General features: G+C 38.1%; 1 protein-coding gene across 2 annotated transcripts; it reads left to right on the top strand.

Annotated features, from left to right (window-relative positions):
• Window positions 1–1,885: 1,885 nt before the first annotated feature.
• zbtb22b (zinc finger and BTB domain containing 22b) lies at window positions 1,886–18,719 on the top strand. Of its 2 annotated transcripts, XR_005993042.1 has the most exons (6): window positions 1,886–2,031; window positions 5,018–5,251; window positions 6,190–6,936; window positions 7,615–7,893; window positions 11,487–12,759; window positions 12,882–18,719. XR_005993042.1 is itself a non-coding variant. In XM_041808068.1 (5 exons), the coding sequence occupies exons 2-5, from the start codon at window positions 5,018–5,020 to the stop codon at window positions 12,567–12,569; spliced, it is 2,343 nt and encodes a 780-aa protein (XP_041664002.1). In that variant the 5' UTR covers window positions 1,886–2,031; the 3' UTR covers window positions 12,570–18,719. The 2 variants fall into 2 exon arrangements, 1 of the variants encoding a protein (XP_041664002.1); XM_041808068.1 differs by having other exon boundaries at window positions 11,487–18,719.
• The last annotated feature ends 1,125 nt before the right edge of the window (window positions 18,720–19,844 follow it).

Raw genomic sequence — 19,844 nt, 5'->3', positions numbered from 1 at the left:
CATATCCCCTTAGTTAACTCTTACGTAACTAAATTGCCCGTAGGTGTGAGTGTGTGTGTACCTGATTTTCTATATGTCAGCCCTGCGATTGACAAGACGACCAGTCCCAGGTGTACCCTGACACTTGTCCGATGACTGCTGGGATTGTTCAAGCCTCCCACAAACCTGAATGGAAAAAGTGGTGTAGATGATGGATTGATGAATGGAAGATGAATGAACAAACAGTACTGTAAGAACCTGCTGACAGACGGCGAGCGCTGTAGAGCATGTAATAAAAAATTATGACCTATTTTTATTCAGCTTGTACTATTCTATTGAAATTGTGTCTCCTAACTGAATAACTGGTTTGCAGGGTTTAAAACAAATTTTAAAACATTTTGTAAGGTGTGAGGTGATTAATTGAAGTCCAGACCTAAAACTTTATTCCTTGGAACAAATGTTAAAGGTAAAAGAGCCAAAGGTAGGTCTCGTGACTTGCCTTTAAACTGCATACATTAGTGCTGCCTGGGCAATTAATCAGTTTTTAATTTCTGTCATTATTTTGCCTTCTAACCATTTTGAAAATAAGATAATCAAGATTCAGCTATTACTGAACCACATGGCGTGTTGTTCTTCCCTAAGTTGTCATGTCTGGTAAACATGTCAATGTAATGTTAGCCACATCACTTAAAAAAACAGTCAGTTTGTAAATATGTTACTGTTATATGTATTTTTTAATATGTATTTTATTATTGGCTGATTTACTGTGATGTATTGCATGTGAAAGTGTTAAAAGTATTTAAGTTAATGTATTCATGTGATGCAGATGTTGTAAAATCATGGTAATAAAAGGGATATCAATACATTTTAAAAAATACTGATTAAAATATTGCCAAAATCAAGCAGACCTCAAATAAAGTTATTCATATATCCAGTCAATGAATTGGCTGATTTATCTTATTTATCTTCTGAAATTACTGTAACTGCCAATGTAAGAATTCACAAGGGGTGAAAGTAGCAAAAAATCAAATTATAAAAGTGGAGCTGCCTACAATTCATATGAAGACAAAATTAAATAAACAAAATTAAGGCTGTTAGAGGATTAAAATTTTTATTTGCCGCTGATCTCAAAGTATCTGTGGTTAATCTAACTCTAAATTACACTGTGTTGCTTTTGGATTGTTATACTGTCTTAAGTTAAAAGTAACTGACACCCTGTGTGGACAAAGATCTGCTTTTATTTTGAAATATAAAAGCAACTGTGGCTAGATGAACTTAACCACAGTAAAAGTGGTGATAGGGGCAGTGATGGTCTTATTAACATCACTGTGGCTGCAGGGAGAAGCTGCTTTAGCTTCCCCAAAGTGTGCCGAAAGGGACACTAAACCGTGTGATTAATGTAATTTAGAAATAATGCACTGTTAATCGGCTTTAATTTTATCGCCATAAATACATTAATGTTAACCGCTCTGATAAAAATATCGGTGAATTACCGCGGTGAAGTTAGTTTTAAGTTGGATATTTGAATGAGTGATACTATGAAATGATTTTATTCTCTTGGAATAATGAAACTTTTAAGCTTTTGACTGCTGGGACTGATGATGTACAGATAAATCTTGCATCCCTGTGATGAATTTTTATTCCAAATGATGACCATAATAAACAACAGTACTTGATAATTTTTCAGTGCTAACATGCATATAAAATGCTGATGTGTAACATAAAGTTCCATTCCTATGGTGTTTTTACAATGAACAGTGCCTTATTTTGTCCGATCTTCAGATAAATGTGCTGCTTTTATGATATAAATCGCTGTATGTACATTTAAATATTTATTTAATGTATTTCCTGTCGGCTAAAGTCTGGCTCGTCTGTCTGGAATCCTCTTAAAGGGGACGCGTCTCTGTCTGCCGCTGCAGGAGAGCTCAGATGGGAAGAGGATTTTGGAAAAATGGTTCTCAAACTTCAGAGCCAGCACAAACCAACATGACACCGAGCCGGCAGCTCGGCCACAGACTGAACTGTTGAAGGCTGCAGTGTCAACTAAACACGGTGAGTTTAAAGCCTGCAGGGGTTACCGGTTTATTCAGCCAGCCGTCTGAGCTAATGTTAGCTAGCAGGCTAACGTCACATCTGAACCGTGTGATGAGTCTGAAGCTGTGACGGGTTGAAAATGTTTGTCGTTAAGGAGAAGAAATATGCCGTTAAACACGTCCATAAAATTGCTGCTCCAGTTGTCACTTCACAGCTTTGCTTTCTCAGCTTGTTCACTAAAAGTGTTTGTTCTCCAGCTGTTGAATTTTCACTATTTACACAGCAGCAAAGTGCTGTGGGCATGTATGTGATATGGACATGTTAACAGGCGACGTGATGTGTTCAAGTTCTCCCGTAAAGTGCTGTTGTTTTGAGCCTCACATTAAGTCTCATTTTGTCATAAAATCATAACCCGTGCAGGAATAGTGTAATAGGCTTTACTCATGTAAAAGGCATGTTACAATGCTCCAAATACACATGAAGTTTGACTGTCTAAAGCTGAATGGCGTGCAGCAGGAGGAGCTGGCTGCACAAAGACACTCTGTAGCTGTGGGCTGAGGTCTAACAAAGACTCTTCAATGGGGCACTTCAGGGTTTTCAGTTGCATAAGGCTGTTAAGTTCTTGTCTTTCTCAAGTAGGACTAATTTGCAGTGTATTCTGGGTAAATTGAGAGTCTTTTCTAGGAAGGACCAGTAGCAAATCAACTCAGTTTCTTCCTTGATTGGCCACTGTTCCCTCTGCATGTTCAGCCTCCCTCCTCTCCAACGCACAACGCTCTGGGATAAAAAATAATTCATTAGATATATTCAGATAGATTTGACATTAAGTACATCCATTAAGTGGTGGAATTTATCTTTCAATGGTGTCCAGGGTCATGAATTTACTGTGAAATAGAAATGCACAATATTACTGGCATGATATCAGGGTTAAAAAAGACAAGTACACAACTGTTGTACTCAAGTAAAAGTACAGTTACTCTGCTTAGAATTAGCTTAAGTAAAGGAAAAAGTACTGGTCTACAAATCTACTCAAGTAAAGATAAAAACTATTTCATTTACATGTTAAGTACTGAGTAGCTACTAGGGCTTAAAGATTTGGGAAAATAATCTAATTGCAATTTTTTGCATTTGTGATTTGACATGCACTCAATCGCCCAATGACAGCTGGGATAGGCTCCAACCCCCCAAACACATTATTAGATATATTAAATAAGCTTTTTTTTCCTGTAGACTGGGCAGGCATATATGTAATATGACATAACATGATGCTTGAATCAGTATGAATAAGATATCTTTATTTATCTACTTTGATCACAGAATTAGATTTACTGATTTATTTAACCTAAAGCATTGAAGCAATCATCTAACTGAAACTATTTTTACTCATATTTCAGATGCAATGTGATGTAATTAAGGGTATAAGTAGTCATTTTCATTTTACTCTGGTTAAAAATCACTAAAGTAAAAGTAGAATTGCTGATTTCAAAATGTACCCAAAAAAGTACAAGTGCCCCCCAAAAATTATTTAGTTGCATTAATTTGAGTAAATGTAATTGGTTGCTTTCCACCTCTGCATGATATCGGATAGGCAGATAGGAAATTTTCTGTCAATAAAATCTGCCTATATCATCTGTAAATATTAGCAATGCAAACAAATCAGTTGGTTAATTTTGGGCTGGACCAACAGACCTGCGTAAGCTGCAGTCTTTTCCTTTATTCATCATTATCCCTTACACTTTAAAATATGTTAAAAGGACTAAAATTTGTTCATTTGTTCCTCCTCAAACTTTAAATTTTGTGTTTTAAGGTTTGACGTTTTTAGCTTTGACTACAAACTTGTTTCTTTTTTAAAGAAGAAATTATTGGAATTTGTTGTTGAAGAACTTAAAAAAACAAGTGTTTAAATGCTTCATATAACACATCAGAAAATAACAGTAGTTTATTCTTCTTTGTATTGTATTCTAGATAAAATTTCTCTCAACTATATTGTGACAGAACCCCTAAATGTTATCAACAGCACTAATTCTAGCTAAATTGATTTAATAAATTAGAAAAATAGTGTTTAGTTTAGCATGTTTGTGAATATTTGATTACTTTTGTTCATAAAAGTGCCTAAAATAACCAACAAAAGTTTAGAAAAATACCTAAATTTTCAAGAACGCTGTTCATATAAGTTTGCAAAAGATGGGAGCAATGACCTGCCTGTATACTTGTCAGTAAAAGTCCATAATATAGATGGCAGTCAAAACTGAAGATCCGAGGCACTCTGATGTAAATAAAAATCCTTTATTAAACAGGGATGTCTTCGCGTTTCGACTCCAAGGAGTCTTCATCAGGACATAATGAGCAGATAAAAACACATGTTTAAGTGCAACAGGAGCATCATGTGACACAATCACGTGACCGAGGTCAACACAAAACATAAAAACATAAGTCAAACGCCAGCAGTCGTCATGAAGCCTGGAACTTGCATTTCTGTAGTACTATAAATAGCTCATAATAAATACAGCAAAAAGGGCTCTATTCATAAGTAATGAAGGCCACCACAAAACATTTTAAGTATTGACTAAAGAAAACATGACAACAAGGCCACTAGAGTTTAGCACACTATAATTGTTTTTGAAAAAAGTCAGGAAACAAATCTGAAGAGGAGCTATGATGATGATAAGCCTTTAAGTGTTTTCTCGTCCATTTCCTGAAGAGCACCTGATTCTTATGACACAGCGTTGGATACCTTGACCCCATGTAGCACTCACCCACCCCCCTTTTTTCTACACTGTTCATATAAGATTGAGATATGTAGGATTTGTATGTTAGAACAAAATGCACTTATCCTTATGTTATCAAACTTTCTCTTGACATGGATATCAGATTTTGCAGATAAACAGCAGTTAAAAAACAGACTTTCCTTTTATCGGGAGTTGAACTTTTCTAGAAACTTAATTAAGCTGCTAAAAGTCTTGGACTTTTTGCTTTGTTTTGTTTTGGTTTTTTTACCTCATAGATGCAGTCTTTGCCCATGGAAGTGGGAAGCAGCAGCAGCAGCTCGGCCCCTGGTGACACTTCCAGCTCGGTGGTTCAGGTCTGCTTCCCCAGCGCTCAGACTTCAGTTCTAGACAGTCTAAACAGACAGAGAGAAGAAGGGCGGCTCTGTGACCTCTCCATTCATGTCCAGGGACAAGTGTTCAAAGCCCATCGCTGTGTCCTGGCTGCCTCTTCACCTTATTTCCACGACCAGGTGGGAGTGTTTTTTCAGCACTAAATCTCAGAACAGGGGTTCTCAGGTAGTGAGTTAGGACCAACAAGGGACCCTGTAGCTGTTTTCAGCAGGTTGGAAATATGTGGCAGACTTGGATGTTTATATTGTGGATAAGATGTTATTTGACCTGTTACAGAGATTTTTGATTTTTGATTTTTGATTTTTTATACAGGTATATGAAGATGTTAAGATGCCAGTGTAACTGTTTCAGCAGTTTCTGTGCAAAACTCCCAAATAAACATATTAATGGAAATATGTGCCTGTCATACAAACTGTAGGTACAAGTTTTGGGAGAGATTAAAACCTGGCACTGTTAGGACCCAATTCTGCATTTCTCAAAACCTGAAAATCAGTCAAGGTTTGTTTTACTGTTACTGATGCTGCTATTGAATCTCGGTTTCTGTGCATATTGCCATTTTGTCATATCACAGGTGAAAAAAAAACATACATCAGTTAGTGCAAGTTGGAAAACAAGCTCAAGGCACATCAGCACTGTAAATCAAATTAAACCAAAATGAGGAGCCTTCTAGTTTGACAACCTCAGAGCAGACAAAGCTTCACAACCCCCCCCTGAGATCTTTGGCACCCCCAGTAGGGGTCCCAGGGGAACCAAGGCTATAACAGATGTCCCCACCAACAAAATGATAAAAAAAATAATGGAAAGTTTTATTAAAGTTTTATATTCTGAATATGTATTTGATATGTTTTTTTTTTAAGATTTAGTTAAAACTTCAAATTCAGGCTTTGTAGAAAAGGGAAAACAAAAAAAAAAAAGAAAAAATGAAAAATTAAGTTTGGTGGGAGATGAAACTGATACCAAATAGTGGTGGATGGATAGACTAACACTGTTCTTTATCTCTTTTATATCCTTCCCTTATTAAAAATAGCTGTAGTGATGTATCTCCACCTATCCACAGGTACTACTGAAGAACATGTCCACAGTCTCCATCCCTGCTGTAATGGACCCTCTGGCGTTTGAGAGCGTGCTGAGCTGCGCCTACACTGGTCGGCTCAGGATGCTGCGCGATGATATTGTCAACTACCTGACGGTGGGCAGCGTGCTGCAGATGTGGCACATTGTGGACAAATGCACTGAACTGCTGAAGGAGGGCCGAGCAGGAGCAGGGAGCAGTGGAGGCGGCGGCTTGCAGGATGGAGCAGGCGTCAGAGGAGGTGAAGGGTCAGCTAACCTCGGGTGCAGCAGCAGCAGCAATGGTGACACTGATGCAGGAGGAGGCAGTGGAACTGGAAGCAGTGGTGGAGTTGGCGCTGGTCAAGCCCAAGTGGTCGGGTCCAACGAGCCCCAGCGTGCCTCACAACCTCCCAGCCGGCCGTCCGTGAGTGAGAGCCAGTCGCCCAGCAGCACCAACTACTTCAGCCCCAGGGATGGGAGCAGCTTCGGAGGGAGTGGTGCAGCCACCGCTGGAGCTTCAGTGGACGGAGGTGGGGCCAGCAACACCCCCAGCTACTGCACCCCGTCTGGAGGAGAGGAAGGATTCCTTATTGAGGAAGAGGAGGAGGAAGCAGAGGAGGAGGAAGAGGAGGTGTTGTACAACCAAAGGAAGAGGGGAAGAGGAAGCGGAAGTGCTAGGAGGAAGAAAATGAGCTCAGTGTCGGAGCAGGAAGTCGGGGTCAGTGACAGCTTTGGAGTGTCATCATATCAGGTGAGGAGATGCTGTCAGTGTGAACCAACAACTAACGCATCTTAGTCCCTGAAGTCTGTCATACCAAAGTCATTTTTCATATAAAATCGCATTTATATTGAAATTCAAAAATGTTTTTGTGTTGTTTGTCAGTTACTGACACAGAATTTCAACATTGTTGAAGATGTAGATGTAGTTTCTCTTAGTCTCACAGTCCTAAAACAGCAGCTTCAGTAGAAACATTTTCTCTTTGTATTTGCAACATAAACCCAAAGGAGTGTCAGGGAGATTGGTTATTAAGTAATTAAATAGGTTTTGGAATTATTAATAGAGCTTGGGTCTAAATACTAATTCAAAAAATGCGAGCATGTGATCTGATCTAAAATGACATTAATTTATCCGCCTTAGAGCCAAAAAGTAGAACTTTTGTTTGCAGAAATTTCCACATTTTTGGTTTGTTTGTTTTTAATAGCTTTGGTCCTTTTAATGTTTACTTCTGCTAAAAGAGACTGTTGATTTTCCATGTTTACTTCTGCTAAAAGAAACTGTTGATTTTATGAGACATATTTGAAACAGCATTTATGTTTGTCACGCTGCTCTATATGAATCCTAAAAAGATATTCTCATTCAGTTTGTTGTCCAGAAACATAAAATATTTCTCATTACTGTGTTATAAACCTGGAATATCTTAATTGAAAGGATGGAGAGGAAACAGCGATGCCACCTCAGAAGCGTCCCACATACAGCCAGCCCAGCATCATGCCTCGTAAACAGTGGGTGGTTGTGAAGACCGAGCGGATGGAGGATGATGACCTTATTGTTGTGTCCGGAGAGGAAGGAGGAGAAGATGAGGACGATGAGGATGAGAGGGAGATGGAACTGGCCAGAGAGAGAGAGAGAAGTGACTTCAATATCTCCAATGTAAGGAGTCTTTCAGCCGAGCTGGGAGGCCGAACGGAGAGCGACCTGGACTCGCAGGTGAGCTGAGACTCACTATTTTTATTTTATTTATGAATCTATTGAATTTTGACAGCACATGGGAGATGGGAAATTTGGACAAAAAGTCAAATAAAGATGGTAAAGAGCCTCTTGCATATTAATCCTGTAAAACTTGATTTTTTTTTATAAAGTCAGTCAAAAATGGTGAATGATGGTTTTGTTTAGTGATGATGAACAACAGCAAAACCAATTTGGTAGGAGTGGGTTTCTGTAGGAAAGGATCTTGTTATTTTTAGTGACGCATGATAAGTATTCTTTTGAACTGATACTGATAACCGTTAATTTCCTACTCCTGATGGCCGATAACCGATAATAACCGATATATTTTTTCAATTGTTGATTTTTTTTTTTTTTTTTTTTTTAAGATTTATTTTGGGCATTTTTGTGCCTTCATTAGATAGAGGAGGACAGTGGATAGAGTCAGAAACAGGGTCAAAAGTGGGGGAGAGACATGCGGTGAAGGGCCTCAGGCCAGATTCGAACCCGGGCCACCCGCATACATGGGGAGTGCCTTTAACCACTAGGCCACCTGCTCCCCTTCAATTGTTGATTTAACAAAAGAAGTTTATTTGATGTGCTTATGCACATCTGGGGGTAAGAAGGGGTTAATATGTAGTGAGCAAAGATATTTATAGCAAATTTTATCTAATATCACTTGTGTTTTTCAAAAACAAAGAACTATTCTGACTTTATAACTGTTATTATAGTTCAATTTTTTTAGTTAAACATTTGTGTACCAAGTATAACATACACAAACAACTGACACAGGTTTTCCCCCATAAAACCAAATGATGACAGGCTGTTATGCTTAACAAATGGAGATATTTGGGGCTCTGTTTTTTTTTGTTTTGTTTTGTTTTTTGCTGCTTATGCCAGAATTAAAGCAAGCTGATGTTTTACATATAGATTAAAAATATGCACTGACATAAGTCGTATCAGAGATAGGTTAAGAATGGAAAGTCCACCATGGTCTGTGGCTAAACTTCTGTTCCTAATGTCGATCAGACTGAATGAAACTACATCAAACTGAGCAGGCAGGGATACGTCTATGAAAGTAGCAATGGATCAGGAGTCTGTCAGACTGATTTTGTTATTATAACGTTGCACCTTTTGGCTCTGGCAAACTTTCTGCAGTTTTCAATGCCTGCTTACGATCAGCGCTCTGCCTGGTATTAGCCGTTGGCTCGGTCCTAATGCCCGCGGCTGAGGTTAGTGGCTGCTGCCACTTCATTTTAACGTTGTTAGGATGATGACTCTAAAGTAACTTATAAGATCTGTCGAGGACTTCTTTCTACTCTTTGCAACCTTTGCAGGTCAAATTCTACACACACGGTCGTGTTATCCTCCCTGTAAATACTGAATAACGCCACCGTGTTTTTAGCATTTTAGCAGTGTTGCCAGATACAGCTGATAGTTTCCAGCCCAAAACTTGTCCAAAAACCACTAGAATGCACAAAAAAACTGCCCAATAATCAATATTTAGTGGTTTTTCTTTTGACAAACGTACAAAACTGTATAAAAGTCCACTGACAGCTTAAGTTCACCAAAATAACTCTTATAACGACAAGCAACAACAGTCAACCATCACAACATACTGATTTTAGGTGCATGACCACCACCTGCATCTCTATTCCTCAAAAAAACGCCAGATCTTATGAAGCTCAACAACATAACAGAATTAATCTGTATATTTCATATCATCGACACAGCAACTGGTTAGGGTTATACACACACTCCACTTTCAGAGAGATAAACAGACTTAATATCAAAATTATTATAATTTACAGGTGACAGACATGATTGTATTATCTCACGTTTAGATGCTGGGAGTTGGGAGTCCTTTAACACACCGATGAAGAGCACAGAAACATCTGATCATAACCGCTGTCTTCATCAGCGTATATGGCAGCTGGGTGTGCAATACAATAACATGAGGCTAATTTATAACTACTCTTACCAGAATGTTTTGCAAGCTATAATGTAGAATATTGAAGCGTTTAACTTGTTTATTTTTTTCAGGACAACAGGACATTTTCCAGCTTTGTATTGCTTTTGCTAACTCAGTGCAGGCTACTGTGGGCCATAGCCAACGCCAAAAACAACAAAATTTGCCATCTTTATTGGTCTCCAAAAGTTTAGTTGGTATTAGTATTTAGTATTAGTATTAGTATTGGAGTTTAGTATTTGCAGACACGCACGCACACACATAAAAACACACACGGCCCGACGTGCACACCTATCTCTCACTCTTGCATCAGGGCTCCCTCCATTAAACTCTACAGGATACTCAGAGTGACTGACAGGCTTCAGAAGTGCTGCAGCAAGTTTGATACATTCACTGACATCAAGGAGAACTCCCTTACTGTCATAACTGTCATTTTACTTAACTAAACAAAACAATTAAGAATGTCAACCAGTCTGTTAAAATGCAGGTAAAAACCCGCCTAACTTAAGGAAAACCAGCCCAAATCATATCAATCCGCCCAAGCCCATTTTTACCCGTGCAAGTGGCCATACCTCCAAATCTGGCAACACTGCATTTTAGTACAGGGGCTGCTTCCTCTTCTTCTCTGGTGCTTATGCTGCTTTCGATTGTACTCGGAACTTGGATAAATCCGGGTCTGAAATTCCAACTTCCGAGGTAAATGCGTTTCATTGCATAAGCTCGGAAAGCATGGCCGGCCGCAGTAAGCTAATGTTTGTTTTGATGTTTTTCGAGGATCAAAAATGATTGTTGGGGAAATATATTAGCTACTTGAGGGAGAGAGAGAAGGAGAAACGTCATATGCTGTAAGTATGACTTGAACGCACCAGTGAGGGGAATCCTGCATCCATCACTGAACTTATACGGGCATCAAAGCGAGCTGTGCAGAGATGAACATGAGACCCAGTGACCATGAGCTTTGACCCTTGACCCCCCCATTTCTAATCACTTTATCCTTATGTCAGAGTTGACATTCGTGCAGAGTTAGAAGAAAACCCCTCAAAGCATTCTTAAGATGTTGTGTTCACAAGAAAGACAGACAACCAGAAAAACATAAGGCCTCCAGCCCTGGCTGTCACTATTGTGGAAGCATACAAGCATCACTGGTTGCTTATAAAATCTCAGAGTCAGAGAAGCTTGTACATGCCTCACTGATGTCAGTAATTTATTTCATAACACATGATACACGATATGGTTGAATTATAAGAAATATCAAATGTCTTTCTGTCTGAAAGTAAGTGCAAATCTCAATTTTAGATTTTTTTAAATTTACTGTCCAAAGACTAGAGGATCCATAGATTGCACATTTTCCTATGGTAAAGGTACTTCATGTGTGCATTGTTCCTTAAATTCTATGAGGCTGTAAAAATAAAAATGGAATAGCATTGCCCTTTTCTGTTATCCGCTAGAAGAAAAGGGTTTGAACGCTCTGAAAACCTTCAACATGTTTTCAGATCAAGTAACAAAAATTTTTCTATTTAATTCAAAGAACTTTATTTGTGCCCAGGGGACAGTTCAAGAAAGGAGGCAATATAGATTAATTTTTGCATTCATCATTTATCTAAAAGTCGTTCCTGTGTGTCTGCAGGTTGACTACTGCCAGTCATCAGAAGACTACCTCAAGTTTGAAAGCAGTTTGATGGACCAGACTTTAGCTCAGCATCTTCATGACAGCGGAGCTGGTCAGAGCCAGAGTGCTAACCGTGCTGTTTCAGCACTACTGGGTCAGGTTCAGTCTGCAGCCTCTGCCCGCGCTCAGCTCTTCCCTCTGGACATGCAGGGGAACCAGATCCTCCTTTACAGCCAGGCCTCCAGTCTCTCTCTGGATGCCACAGCCCCTCCTCTAGGGCTGACAGGAGGCATGATGGGAGGAGCCTCCTTCAAAGGACCCGGCCTAGAACACGGAGCTGTGCACCTGTCGGTGTCTGGAGGTTTGGGGGTGGATGGTTTGGACAGCGGTGGGGTTGGAGGTGGAAGTGGGGGTGGGGGTGGAGCCAACAGCACTGGGGGGTCAGGGAAAGTGTTTATGTGCCACTGTGGGAAGACCTTCACTCACAAGAGCATGAGAGATCGCCACATCAACATGCACCTGGACCTGCGGCCTTTCCACTGCCCAGTCTGTGCCAAGAAGTTCAAGATGAAGCATCACCTCACCGAGCACATGAAGACGCACACAGGCCTCAAGCCGTACGACTGCCTCGGCTGCGGCAAGAAGTTCATGTGGCGAGACAGCTTCATGAGGCACCGTTCACACTGCGAGAGACGTAGCGGGCTGGGAGAGGGCAGCGAGGGCGGGAGCAGTGGAGAGGGAGGCAGGAGAGGAGGAGGTGGGGGTGAGGAGGGAGCAGATATGATGTCCTCTCCTCATTTGCTCCTGTCTGCAGGCGATGCAGGAGGAGGAAGAGGAGGAGCGTCTGTTACGTCCCCTCATCTCTCTGGCTCTGTTCTGTCACCACAGCACAGCGGCGTCTCAGCCGCAGGAAGTAACAGCAGTGTGAGCAACAATAGCAGTGCTGCTCTGAGCAACAGCATGACTGCTGCAGGGGCACTTCTCGGGGTCGTTTCAAGCCCGGGTCAGGGGTCAGGGGTGTTTGGTGGTTTGGGGCTGAGCCGAGGTGTGTGTGATGAAGATGTGTGTGAAGTTAGTGCCAATGACAGCAGTGTGACTTAAACCAAAAATGTGTATTATGTCCAACAGGAAGTTGTCATATTTGTGGTTCCTGAGGCTGATTTCATGTAGACTTGGAGCAAGTAAAGCACTTTTAATGTCCAACACTCATATCAAGCAGTGATATTGTGAACCTTATCAAGTCTTTGGAAAAAAGGCGAACTTTCTGACGGACACACAACCTGAAGAACCTGTAAGTGTTTATAAAAAATGCCGTTCTAAGATTCCACAGTTGACTATTGTGCCGTGAAGTATGTGAAATCGTGGTCATTCTGACACCATCTATAATTATTCTTCAATCCTCTTAACACTCAGACTTTGGGAGACCTGCCTCAAGAAAGTGGCCTCATTTAAATGGACCTTCACTCTCAGTGAGTAATCTATCAGTTTAAATATCAAAGATGTTATTACAGTTTGTTTTTTGGTTCTGTGAGAACGCCGTTTATGTTGAGAGGAAACCAAAAACAAGACGATTTTCCACTTACTCTTACCGTCTGTATTAATGTAATATCAGCAGAGTAGAGATAAGGTTTTTCTAATTACTGTGATTTTCTGCAGTGTTGTGTCGTAATATTTCACTACAATAAGAGTTAAATGAAAAAGACTAATCTGAAAGGGAAATTTACTCTTAACGCATAAATTAATGTAAGAAAGTAGAAACAAAAGTTTCTTTTATTTACATTGGTACATATTCACCTGTATAACAAACCATGAGCACTGCCATGTTGACTTTTATCAGACTACACAGCTGTTTGCTTGCAGACAATTCTGTATAACAATAAAGGCACAATAATTTATCCTCTTAATAAGACACGTTGGATAGATTAAGACGTGTACGAAGGGACATTTCCCTGACACCAACTTAACAATCTTGACTTTTAGCTTCTTCTTTTTTTAGCTTAAATACAATTTTCAACCTAAATGTTTGTTTTTTGAAAGGGAAAAAAACAAAAACAAGTTGTATAAAGTCTCCTGTCCACTATGTTCCTTTATAAACATTAAAACTAACGTTAATTATCCTGGTGAACTCTAAGAGCAGGAGGCGACTCATCTTCTCGTGCGTTTGCTGATTTCTTTCTTGCTGTTCTTAGTTCTCGTGCTTTGAGGAGTTTATTATGACTGTAAATATGTAGAGATTAATATGTTGTATGAACAAATGATAACTTGTTATACTGATGTGTTTGCTGCCATATGATCAGCTTTAATCAGTTGATGAGAAGTTGTTCAGTTCAGGATTTCCTGATTAGAGTGTCTCTGTTATCGTCCTGTTTAATGAAGGATATTCAAACCTTATTATGCCAGATGTGGTCTAATAAGCTATACAGTGTATAGTGTGTTTACAAGCTTACCTCCTCTGAAACCAGTTATGGACCTAATTTAAAAAAGCCTCACTTTGCTGTAATGTTTACACACAGAGAAGATATTTACTTTTATTTTGCCATGAAGTTCCATTTTTTTTTAATGGAGAAAATCCTCCAGATTAGAGTTGTCATGAAACCAGAAACTGAACCTCTGTACGGTAGTAGAAAAGGTTAGCGAGGAGATGATACCACTTTTTTCAGACCAAGTACAAGTACTTACATTTTTGTACTCCATCTTCCTCACACTTCCTTTAGACAGTTGATCAGTACATAGTTTGTAGTCTGCTCTGCCTTTGTCATCCTCATCTATGTTCATCAAACTGCAGACATGGCTTCAACTGCAACTACTTGCTGAAATAATTAGAGGAAAACATCATGCTGTTAAATGACGCTGTCTGCAATGTTTTATGAGTACAAGTACTAAGGGTTGGTATCTTCACTGATATATACTGGGTATTTGCATAAGTACATCCCAAATAAAAATCAAACAATATTGGAGCTGGCTTTGATACAACAGCAACAAAACATGAAGTCCAATTTACCCAGTATTCACAAAGCAAACTGCTGCGCGCTGCACAAATTTGCTGCAAAGTTTCAGTATTTAAATGTTGCCAACATATTCAGTTTCAACAGTGCTCTATCTTTGAGGCAGCTCTCAGTAAAAAAAATGACTGAAAATCTGACTTTTTTTCTTAAGTTAGGTACATCCTCTTTTTTGGATTGAAAGTTAAAACAATGATTTTATCATTTAAAAACTTGTGGTATCAAAAATTTTGCAAGTATCAAAAAGTTCAAATATTTAATTTCATTTTTTTTTAAATGTGTGGAGATTTATTATTTAAAGATTTATTTTACTGCAGTCATTTTTAAAAGCATGGTAAAATGGCATGTTTGCAGATCCAGACATCTGTAGATGTTTGATTTCAGTTTTCAGTCTTTTTAAAAATTGGAGTTGGTTGACATTGACTAGCAGGGGTTTTGGTCCGACATCTGTTCTTGTTTTGATCCTGGATGTTCATACGAAGTTTATGTAAATAAGGTTCTTACTTATGCTGAAGGCACTGGTTTAAAAAGCTCAAGATTGTTTTTATTTAAATTCAAGCTTCATAAAACTAAGGATTGGTTAAAACAGTTTTTAACTGAGTTAAATCTTTAATTTCAGATTGTTGCACAAATCGATATAAAATAGCAATTCTTTTAGATAATAATATTTGGAACCATAAATGACTGATATCTTTCAGGATAAGCTGAATTACAGATAATCATTCAGGATGTGTAATTCTTCATTGCTCACTCAAGATTAAAGAAAAAAGGGAACTTGATCTTAAATGGCCAGTGAAGACGCACACCAGTTTGTATAGTTGTACCTCAAACTATAACCTCAGAGTTTACTCACAGTAAGCATATTTTCTGTCTTAAACCCACTGTGGATAAAAACTGTTCGTTCAGTGCTGTTTATTTATAATGGGACTGTTGAAACCAAACAGTGATATGAGAGTTATGAGATACTTTTACAGACCAAATGAAGCATAGGAGGATATGACTGCATATTGTTAGTTATTCCAACTCTCTACCTTGTGTTTTTTTTTTCTTTTAAACCTTTGGTTGTTTTTGTAGAGCAGGACATTTTTGTCATTTTGGTGGCATTGTTTAAAAACATGACATTGTCAAATATGTTAAGGTGCCTTAAAGTATTTGAAGTCATTTGTGTCATGCTAATTACTTCTGTTACTAAAGATTTAATCACATAGTGTGGTTTATGCAGTCACAAATATACATACTATGATTCCAGTTTGCAGAACACTGTGTTTTATTTTTATTCACATTTTACACAACAGCCTACACATGAGCCTTTTTAAGAATGATGGTTTGTTGATATTGATGATGAAGAAACACCTATTAGTCTGGAGCAGCAGAAGTGACGTAAATGTCGACGATAACTCACAGATGGTTAAGAATGAGGAGTGAACACGGCTGATAACAGTGAACTGCAGTTCTCTAGGCGGCTTACTCGCTGAGTCAGTTTTATTTACAGATACCTCTGAGGGGCTTACAGTGGAAAGTTAAAGGACCAGTTTGTAGGATTTATCAGGATGCATTCAAACAATGATAACATGTTTGTTACTGTGCTGTTTTGATCCACTCTGGCTGTACATGGCAGGTATTTGGCCCCTGAGAGCTTGAGCTAAAAAAGTGAGTGGTTAGAGCTAAAAGATTTCCAACCTGGTTGGTTGGTTGTAGCTTTTGTTTCCAAAATGACAGCAAACTTTAGAAACTTAAATTGATTTAAGGTGAGTTAAGAGACAATGTTTTACAGTAGAATGTTTTCTAAAATTGCACATTGATCAAAGATATTTGTTGATGGAAATAATTAAAACAGAATTCTAATCAGATGAAGGATAATTGAAGTCAACAAGGACTGTTGTCTTGCATACAGTTGGCGCGGGTAGTAAATTCAACAGCAAGATTAAGAAATCCCAAACATTTTAAGAAATAAAATTAGCTTAAAAGAAGCTCAAGAAAAGTGTAACTATTCTAAATTAATTTTTAGAAAAAGGAAAATTCAAGTTGAAAAAGGAACAGCTTGTCAATAAATGTACAGTATGTTTTAAAAGATGATATTCGAAATATAGATTGATATCCCTTGAAACATAATAACCATATGTTTCGACGGTAGCCCAGAATGGACAGTTTCTATTCAGAGGTTGTTTTTGTTTTCTGAGTTTCAAACAAACCTTAATGTAATGAAACTGTAAAAGGAGTTAAATGTGTCATGGTACTCAACCTCACCACTAAATACCACTGAATGCCACAAGCTACTTCATTAGACAACAGGAGGTTAAGACTTTTTTTTTTTTTTTTTTGCTTACAGATTTTATTTTTCTCCTTGTTAATTCATATAAATGTTCTTAGCACCGCTGTAAATTAGATGTACACGTTTTGCACCAGTGCAAAGAACAAAACTGATATTCAAACTTAGTACAGTCAGGAAAAAGCATGATCCTCTGTGAGAGAGAAGTACGGAGGAGTATTAAGGAAAAAACAGGGAATAGATAATGTTTTGTGCTTAAAGAATAAAGTTGAAATTTTGAGAAAAAGGTTGAAAATTTGAACACAAAGTCAAACCTTATAAGACCTTAACAAATAGCAGATCTTGACTGTCTAAATGCCTTTATTAATGAACTTGTGCAACTACACTTCAGAATTTAATGGAACAACAAATAAATTCTTTCTCTTTAAGCTCATGAACAGTGTGGTTGTCTAAAATCTGCTGTTTGTGATTATGTAAGAAGGCTTTACTTATTCTCGGTATTTTGACTTTTCTCAACGTTTTGACTTTATTTTGGAAGAACGCAGTGTTATTTTTCCCTCACCCCTGGTCCTGATGCTCTTCTGAAGAAGTCATTTTTGTGATAACTGTCAGATTGACCAGCAGCCTTTGTGTTTATGTTTCTATGACTAGAGAGGTTTGCCCCTTTGTGGTCACTGCTGGTACTGTGATTAAAAAAACTGCAAATCATCTGTGATGTGATTCAGATATAAGTTATGGCAGTATGAAGCTGTTTTTCACTTTTTTTTCGAATCAAACTGTATATAAAACATATTTCAGTGTGCCGGTGAAACTGCAGAATAGGACATTTGTGGAGGAAGCAACCTGACACGTGACCTCTTGGACATTTTGCATGCCTTCAGAAATGTTTTGACATTTCCAGTCAAAGAAGCCAATGTAGAAGTTGAATGTCTTTACCTTCTGTGAAGGTTGAGTTTGGATATTTTTATACGCAGGTCTGGAGTTTTTAAAGGACTGTTGGTTTTTGTACGTTTGGTTTTCTGTAAAGTTACACCTCCAGGTTTGCTCTGTGACTGCTCTAGATGTGTTCGGGTCATTTCAGCCACATTTTCATTTAAAACACTCAGAAAAAGAACAAGAAAACTGATGATTGTAAACACAGACCACGTGTGAAATTCAAAATTATGTTGTTTTTTTAGGTGTAGAGTTAGACACAGCCAAAGTTAAAGACAACTTGATTGAATGTGAACATTATTTCCTTTAAAATGAAGTGAAGAAATATTTGTGCTCTGAATTGGGAACCGGTGTGATTTGCAGGCAAGGGCAGAATTATAATTTCACTTTTTTACATCCAGTGTTTGAAGTTGTCACTATTTTCTCCCACAGTCAGACACATGCACAATGTGAGGTTGTGTTGAACTGCTTGTAAAAAATGTACATTGTGCAAAATTAAACACTAATTTTAATTATTTGAAAAATCAGTGAAACTTAAATAAAAGGTCTTTTTTTCTTAAACTTATGCCAATTCCTAAAACAGTTCTCTAAAATAAAGAATAAGGCTGCTGTGCTTTATTCTTGGAATATCAACATCAAATCTCCAAATTAAGAAATCCATAAAGGTTTGCAATCTGCACATATGACAAGAAATTTAAATAGTATTACAAAGTTAAGAAAATCCATCCGAAACCAAAGAGATATTTTTAATTTTAATTTTTTCCTTATGCCTTTAAGTGTCTTTTTAAATGATCAGACGTCATGATGGGTGGTCTGAATGAGTGAAAGAAGAGCTCAACATTCCTGTTACAAGAATTAAGAGAATGTAAGAATGAAAGAAAAGAGCGAAAAGCTGCTGCTGAACTTGTAGATTGATGTATTTTTATTATTTTTATACATTCCTCAGACGTTTCCATGTTCTCTGATGACCAGTTGATTGTTGAATAGAAAGGGACCGCCGTCTGTAGACATTTAATGTAAATCCTGAGTGTTTATAGTAATGTAACAAAATGCAGTACATTAATATTTACATCTGCCCTGTATCAAAGTAACAGATTAATAAATTATTTGGTGAGAATAATCGACTCTGTGTGGAATCTCCTTCAAAGTCTTCAGAAATGCAGTTAAATCCATGAGTATCTGGACAGTGACACTACATCATGACAGCACTGTTGTAATTATAATCTTATCATTAATGATAATCTTATCATTAATGCTGGTATTTATTATAAAAGGGAATAATCATTATTATAATATTAATGATAAACACTGGTCTATTATAATGGACCACAACAGAGAGTACGGTCTAGACCTGCTCTCTTTGTAAAGTGTCTGGAGATAACTTCTGTTACGAATTGGTGCTATACAAACATTGATTGTTGATTGAAATGTTCAGCCCTGCAGCCCTGCCCTCCATAGGTCCTGGGCCTTTGGAAAACTACCCCCCTGAAAAGGGACTCTTCAAGGGGTAGGTTTTTAACCCTGCAGTCAAACACAGCATTCCCCAAAAGGTTCCTCACTCCTGAGAAAAGTTCCTGCTGTCAAAAGTATCTAAAGGGTCAATAAAATATCTTTCTATTGAGATCATCTTTGAAGCAGATTTGTTCAAAGCTTGAAAAAATAATCCTCAAAGCATTCTTGACATGTTGTCTTCACAGACAGTGACAATGAAGCCCACCTTGACCTTTGACCTCCAAAATTTAATCTGTAAATATGTAAGTAAAACTATTATTATAGATAATTTTCATCTTGTGTTTAAGACTTGTAGGCATTTTAGTCCCTTACTTTTTGTTTTACATTGCTGATTACTTGCCCTTTACTGAGCTGTTGTGACAGCCAAAATTCCACAAATGAGGGATCAATAAAGGTTTCTTATCTTATCTTACTTAGTTGATCTTTGGGTAAGAGGACATTTATGAATAGTATGATGAAAATCTCTCAAAACTACCTTGAGATATTGTGCTCACAAAATGGCCCAGATGGACAGACAACCCAAAAATGTAATGCCTCTGGCCCAGGTTATCTCTCTCACTGAGGCAGGTGTGGATCTACAGTATCTCTCCTTAGCAGGGGTGAAAAGTAACTAATTACTTTGATTTAGATTAGTGTAATTGAGTATTTTTGGGGTACTTG

This window comes from Cheilinus undulatus, linkage group 16 (genome assembly GCF_018320785.1).
Source record: "Cheilinus undulatus linkage group 16, ASM1832078v1, whole genome shotgun sequence".
Classification (NCBI taxonomy): Eukaryota; Metazoa; Chordata; class Actinopteri; order Labriformes; family Labridae; genus Cheilinus; species Cheilinus undulatus.
This window is presented reverse-complemented; position numbering and strand designations above follow the sequence as displayed.

Excerpts from the sequence above, each read along its gene's own strand:
- zbtb22b (XM_041808068.1), top strand. The coding sequence starts at position 5,018 with ATGCAGTCTTTGCCCATGGAAGTGGGAAGCAGCAGCAGCAGCTCGGCC. Across the intron at positions 6,937-7,614 it reads TTGGAGTGTCATCATATCAG|GATGGAGAGGAAACAGCGAT; the intron begins GTGAGGAGATGC and ends CTTAATTGAAAG. Across the intron at positions 7,894-11,486 it reads AGAGCGACCTGGACTCGCAG|GTTGACTACTGCCAGTCATC; the intron begins GTGAGCTGAGAC and ends GTGTGTCTGCAG.